At 40.6% G+C, this 6,052-nt stretch overlaps 2 protein-coding genes across 2 annotated transcripts; one reads left to right on the top strand and one right to left on the bottom strand.

Annotated features, from left to right (window-relative positions):
* Window positions 1-9: 9 nt before the first annotated feature.
* On the top strand, window positions 10-4,318 carry dynlt5 (dynein light chain Tctex-type family member 5). Its single transcript, XM_014189539.2, has 5 exons — window positions 10-144; window positions 1,292-1,423; window positions 1,762-1,853; window positions 2,156-2,280; window positions 2,986-4,318. Exons 2-5 carry the CDS (start codon window positions 1,311-1,313, stop codon window positions 3,187-3,189), a joined length of 534 nt encoding a protein of 177 aa, XP_014045014.1. The 5' UTR covers window positions 10-144; window positions 1,292-1,310; the 3' UTR covers window positions 3,190-4,318.
* On the bottom strand, window positions 4,310-5,269 carry LOC106598496 (relaxin). The gene is made up of 2 exons (XM_014189543.2): window positions 4,969-5,269; window positions 4,310-4,638 (listed from the first exon to the last, which is right to left on the bottom strand). Exons 1-2 carry the CDS (start codon window positions 5,144-5,146, stop codon window positions 4,499-4,501), a joined length of 318 nt encoding a protein of 105 aa, XP_014045018.1. The 5' UTR covers window positions 5,147-5,269; the 3' UTR covers window positions 4,310-4,498.
* Between the last annotated feature and the right edge of the window lie 783 nt (window positions 5,270-6,052).

Below are 6,052 nucleotides of genomic sequence, written 5' to 3' on the forward strand. Positions count from 1 at the left end.
AAACTGTACAGGGTCCTTTTAAAACCCGATGAATGCAGTTGGTGCAGGATAGGAAACCCCTCCTCCAAAACGGACGGTTGTCAGGACAACACAATGCGCTGGATCGCTACAATGTTTCTGCTTTGACTCGTGAATTCTGAATAGGTAAGAGTGTTATTTTGAGTGTTGTTATTTTCAGCTGAACAAAAAGGTTTCAATGTTTCTGCTTGTCGAACTTTGGAATACACAGGTTGTAACATTCTGCTGCTGTCGTGTAGCTGGGCTAAAGGGTGAAATGTTGCACTTGGGGGTGTATTCATTACGACGATTATGTTGCAAAAATATATATATGTTCAAAACGTTTTGTAGCAAAAACCGTTTACGCCAAACGGAAAACGTTTTGCAACGAAAACGAGAGTTTATATTGGACAAATTCGGGTAGGTCCCTCACCGTTTCGGTTCGTTTGTTCTCCTTGCTTCCATTTGGTTTATAACGGTGTGTTCGGAAATTCACTCTGGCTATCTACTCCGATTTCAGAGCACTCTCGTCTGAGTGTGCCAGAGCGCAGACTAATTTACGAGTTGACGAACCCCTGTTGAATATGGCCGGTGTTAGTAAACGTCGGCAAAAAAAGCGTAATGAATCATTGCTGCAAGCAGCACAGTTAGTCACCGACGCTCTGGATAACATGAAAACAGCCTAAACAGCTCTGCTTAGGGCGAGTAGAGTAAAATGGTCAGAGTGAGATGTTCTCTCATTCCTGTCTGGAAGTAGCTCGGATCAAGCGTCCAGTGTGCGCTCTGAACACTCCGAGAGAGAAACGCTCTGAAATTACAAACGGACAATATGACAACACTCTGAATTTTCAAACGCCCAGAGCACACTCTGAGAGCTCTCTGGTACTCCAGATTGAATTTACGAACACACCCTTAATGGTTAGACAGTAAACGGTTTCCGTTGCAAGTCATAATGAATACACTCCTGATCAGTTGTCGTACAACTGAGCAAGTTTGCCCATTTTGGGAGAAACCATTTTCCAAGTAGGCACAACAGTAGGTCTGTATTGCCCTGTTCAGTGCATTCTGCATTACATACATTCTATCAGGAGACTGAATTCTCCTAATGTCTCATTTAAGCCTATAGCTACTATACTATTTACTTAGTTGGAACTGATAAATGTCTTGTATGTGTTATTATTTATCTGTTTGTGTTGACATGGTTACCATCAACCACACTATAAGATACACAAATCTTTTTAGCCTTGAATGTGCTTAGGTGCTTAATACAAATCTTCTCCCTTATAATGATTAGCTAGACAACAGGCAGAGCCATGTCTGATTTAGCTAAAGAAAAGGCAGCTCGTCTTCTGAAGAAGAGAGGTAGTGTGTCATCCCTTGGCAGCCATGATGTCAGAGCCAAGGAAACAGGGGGCAAGATCAAGGAGTGAGTACTCTTTTGAAGTTGAGCATTTAGCACAAATTATTGAAGAATTTTCGACTTCTTTTATTTATCCAGATCAATTAGTTATTCAATTTTTTTCTGATGGGAGATTTTTCCTCATGATATTAAAGTTGCATTGAAATTCTTGAGGTAGAAGTTGCCGTAGCCAAATATCTAGGATCAGATCAGTAGATGCCCTACTCCCAGTCCTAACCTAATTCAACCTTCAGGGAGATGGAAAACTATCTGACCCTCTATCAGTGGTTGAGGACAACTTCTCAAACACAGACCTTTTGATGTTCTTCCACTGTATCTGAATACATATCGATCTTGACTCGCAGTTCTATAAGCACCGTATCCTATATCGATGAGCCTGGTCACCATGACGATAACCCTCGACCCGCAGTACAGATGGAGAACACCTTCCAATTGGGTGAGGCCTTTATTTTCACCACATGTTAACCAGTGCTAGCCTGGTCCCAGATCTGTCTCTGTTCGGCATGACAATGACCATAGGAGTTGGCAAGACAGACTTGGGATCAGGCTAATAATGACATTCCTATTTGAAGGAGTTGTTAGCCTTACATTACCATAATTCCAAGTCTCGTTCATCACTCGGTGAGGAAGCCTGGAAGCTACTTGGATTATAATTGAGTAATTCCATTGTGGTTACTCAGTAACTACATGGCATTAGTGTAACAGTGTATGAAACGTTATGCCCCCCCTCTTGAATAGCACCACATAGACGCTTCCCTGTTCTCACGGTCAATGACATCCTGAAGGATGTGCTCGCCAGTTACCTGCAAGAGGAGAAGTATGAAGCTGAGCTCTGTCGGCAGATGACAAAGACCATATCCGAGGTAATATTGATTGTCATTAAATAATGCCTTTGCTTATGCAGAGGAATACATTAAATTATTCATGAGTTTTTATTTTGTTATTATTTCAGACACGAGTGGTATCGGTACAATTTGGTGGTAACTGGTAGCCTAAATGCCAGACTGCTTCTACATTCACCAACCCCTATATCATTGCCCTAGCCAGATCTGCTATCTTGCCAACTCCTATGGTCATATCGTAGCAAAAGCTAAAACCGTTGCCCTACCGTTGCCCTAGTGGTTGGAGCGTTGGGCCAGTAACCGAAAGGTTGCTAGATCGAATCCCCGAGCTGACAAGGTCTGTCGTTCTGCCCCTGGACAAGGCAGTTAACCCACTGTTCCTAGGACGTCATTGTAAATAAGAATTTGTTGTTAACTGACTTGCCTAGTTAAATAAAACAATTATGACAAATTGTCAGGCACCAGTCTTGCATCTTTTGGCTTCAATTTTCATGCAGTTTCTTTATTGTCATGTATGGTTGATCTTAACATAGAAATAGAAATAGCTTAATCAACAGCTCTCTGATAGTGTATATGGCCACAGTCATGCCACAAAAAAACACCCGCTTATGGCCACAGTCATGCCACATAAAAACACCCGCTTGCCAAAAAGTGTCCGGCTGAGATTTAAATAGCTGCTAGAGTTCCTTTTTCCCTTTCAGTCTGTGACTCTTCCTTGTCCTGTAGGTGATCAAAGCCAGGGTGAAGGATCTGATGGTTCCCCGTTATAAGATCATTGTTCTGATCAGCATCGGACAGCTCAGTGACCAGAACATGCGCATCGGGAGCCGCTGCCTGTGGGACTCCTCCAACGATACCTTCTCCTCACACTCCTTCAAGAACAGCTCTCTCTTCGCCGTGGCCAACGTCTACGCTGTTTACTTTGAGTGAGTCATCACCCATGGTCACAGATGACTGTCTTGGACTGTGGGTACTCAAGTCCTATATAGTCTTATGTAGTCTGTCATAAGGGCTACATAACAGTGTTATAAGCATGACATAATAGATTTGATAAAAAATCACGACTGTTGGTGTCAGTTTATGACAACTGTGATGACACAAATAATGTTTCGATCAGCTAATTGGGCAGGCTTAAAGCTAGCCAACTGGCTTGTGTCGTGACAGTGTTAAGTCAATTGCCATAAAGTGACACCGGCTGTAATGTCATTGTCACGACAGTCTTATGTAACCCCTATGGCCGAGCTTTCAAATAAAGCGTAACCAAATGGCCTATGTTCTATTTCTGTATTTGTACCATAGACTGTGGGTATTCTAAATGGTCTATCATGTGTATGAAGTTAATTTGCATATCATGGAGAATGGTTGTGTGGAAGTGCTGGGAAACCTTCAAATGAAGGTCATGCCTAGAGCATTGTGATAAAACATCAAACATACTGTACGAATCAAGGAAGTATCAGAGGCAATAAGAATATAATCTCAGGTAAAAGGAAATAAGTTCATACCATAGTCTGAATATCTTTCTGGGAATTATTCATTTTGGTTACATATGTTCTTGTCTGTGTAATAATGTACAAATACTGTATAATACAGCATTTCCTGATCATTTAAATCTCAAATAGATTTTGCAATCACTGTGGCACATCGTCACACACTGTCTTGTCTTCTAGCATATTTTGAATATTGTTCTCAGATTTTGTAGAGCATGTTTTATATTTTTAAGAAACTTAGACTAAAGAAATAGTCTAAGTTTCATCCTGAGAGGTAAAGTCTGTTCAATTCTCATATAGACCTAATTTAGTGGAAATGTTATTGAACTGATGACCCATATGGGTTTTCAGTGTCATAAATTGTTGAAATAATTTGCTGGTCTTGTCATAACTTGCTGAATAGTTTATTGATTTTGTACAGTTGTCCAGTCAAATGTCTACTTCCTGAATGTAACCCATTCGCTTTGGTTAGCTAAAATGCCCCATTTGTACAACATGTATTGCCTCTTGTTGAATGAATAAAAGTCAGGTCAACCGTAATAAAGAAATCTGAGGAGATGTCACAATGGTTACAAGTCCAGTGTTTATTGCTAATAAGATCAATAAGGGAATTTAATTGAAAGTAATGATAAAAGTAAATGAAAGTAATGATATCTTTAGCTGACATCCATTGAAGCCAACCAACTATATTGAATAAGGACTATTTTCCAACAAACATTAATGCCAAGTCGCCAATGCCTGCACATTGGCCCCTAGCACATGATTGTAAGGTCACTCTTCCGACAGCCCAGTTGACAGCACACGGTGGTCAGGGCTTCGTTCAAGTCTCGTCGTCTCCGGTCCATCACAGGCTCGGCCCCCCATGGTTTCAGACCATTCTGGTCCACCCTTCCTGGACAACCAGAACACCAACTGTTATCAATGTTTCAGAATATTTTCTAAACTGTTAATGTACATATTGCAATGGGCAACCAGTGTCTGTTCTTGCTTCATTCTATGGCAAACTATTATAAAACTTCACAAACATCTACAAGCACACATCATAGCTGCAGGTTGTATGATGATTTATCATTCAAGTTTACATTATGGCATATAGCAAAAGACTTGAGATATATTTCTAATCTTGTAACAGATCCTACTACTATACCACTGATTTTCAAATAATGAGTACAACCATAGAGATACAATATCATGCAGTTCTATGTAATTCTGTGATACTGACCATTTATGTCCTCTACTGGAAGCCTTCTCCACCTTGACCCACCACAGGTGTACACTACGGCCCTCAGGAACTCCCGTCCACAGAGCCGCACAGCTCTCACAGTCGCAGCGTCCTCCATTTGAACCTCCCCTACACACAGCACACACAGCAGCAGCAGAGAGAACAACTGGGACTTCATGGTGGCTCCGTGGATCAAGATGCTGTAGATTGTCGATTCACTACACACCGTTTCTGTCTCTCTGACGACACCTGTGTGGTCTCCCTTTTTATATAGGCTCTCTAGTCATGCTTTCCTACAGTCTTTTCAGATGTGTCATACGTACTGTGATGGTGACATGCCTCCTATCTGGTAATCATTATCTGCAGATGAGATTTTGTTTTTTGATAGTGGGAGACAGTTTATTGCCATGCTCTGGTAAAGTGTTCCTTAATGAGGGTATCTTGATATAGATACAGATATAGATATCCGGCCATCGTAAAAACAGATTCAGGCAATGTCCTTCCACATAGCAACATAGTGGTATTTGTGGCAATTTTCTCATCACAATGTCAACACTTCCAAGAAAGGACTTCACAGCATTTTTGGATCTCACAATATTTGGTCTGTTTTCTGAGTTACTCATGTTTGCTCCTCAATTATGGTAAATTAAATGCAGGTAATTGTAGGCAATTACCTTTTCCTAGCAATAAGAAACATAGGTAGAACTATAATGCCTTGAAATTATGACAACCACACTTCTGTGAAAGACGGTCCCCTTTACCACTATTTCACAGTTTTTTCAGTTTTAGTTAAATCAAGTTTCAATAAAAACAAAAGCAATAAACTTGTATTTCTCCTCCAAAAAGGTAACAGTCTACGTGAAACCCTATGAGTATAACATCAAATTATGGTCTGCTAATTTTGTTGATAGCTAAATTACACCAACATTTGTAGCTACATTATTTTTCTTATACTCTCTCGGGAAGAATATTGTAAATCAAGATAGTAACCCTAACTCCTACCCTTACACTAACCTTAACCATTTTAAATTCCAACTTCAATGGAGAATGGATTTGTGCGGCACAAGTCTATCCGGGAAATCGC

This window comes from Salmo salar, chromosome ssa03 (genome assembly GCF_905237065.1).
Source record: "Salmo salar chromosome ssa03, Ssal_v3.1, whole genome shotgun sequence".
Classification (NCBI taxonomy): Eukaryota; Metazoa; Chordata; class Actinopteri; order Salmoniformes; family Salmonidae; genus Salmo; species Salmo salar.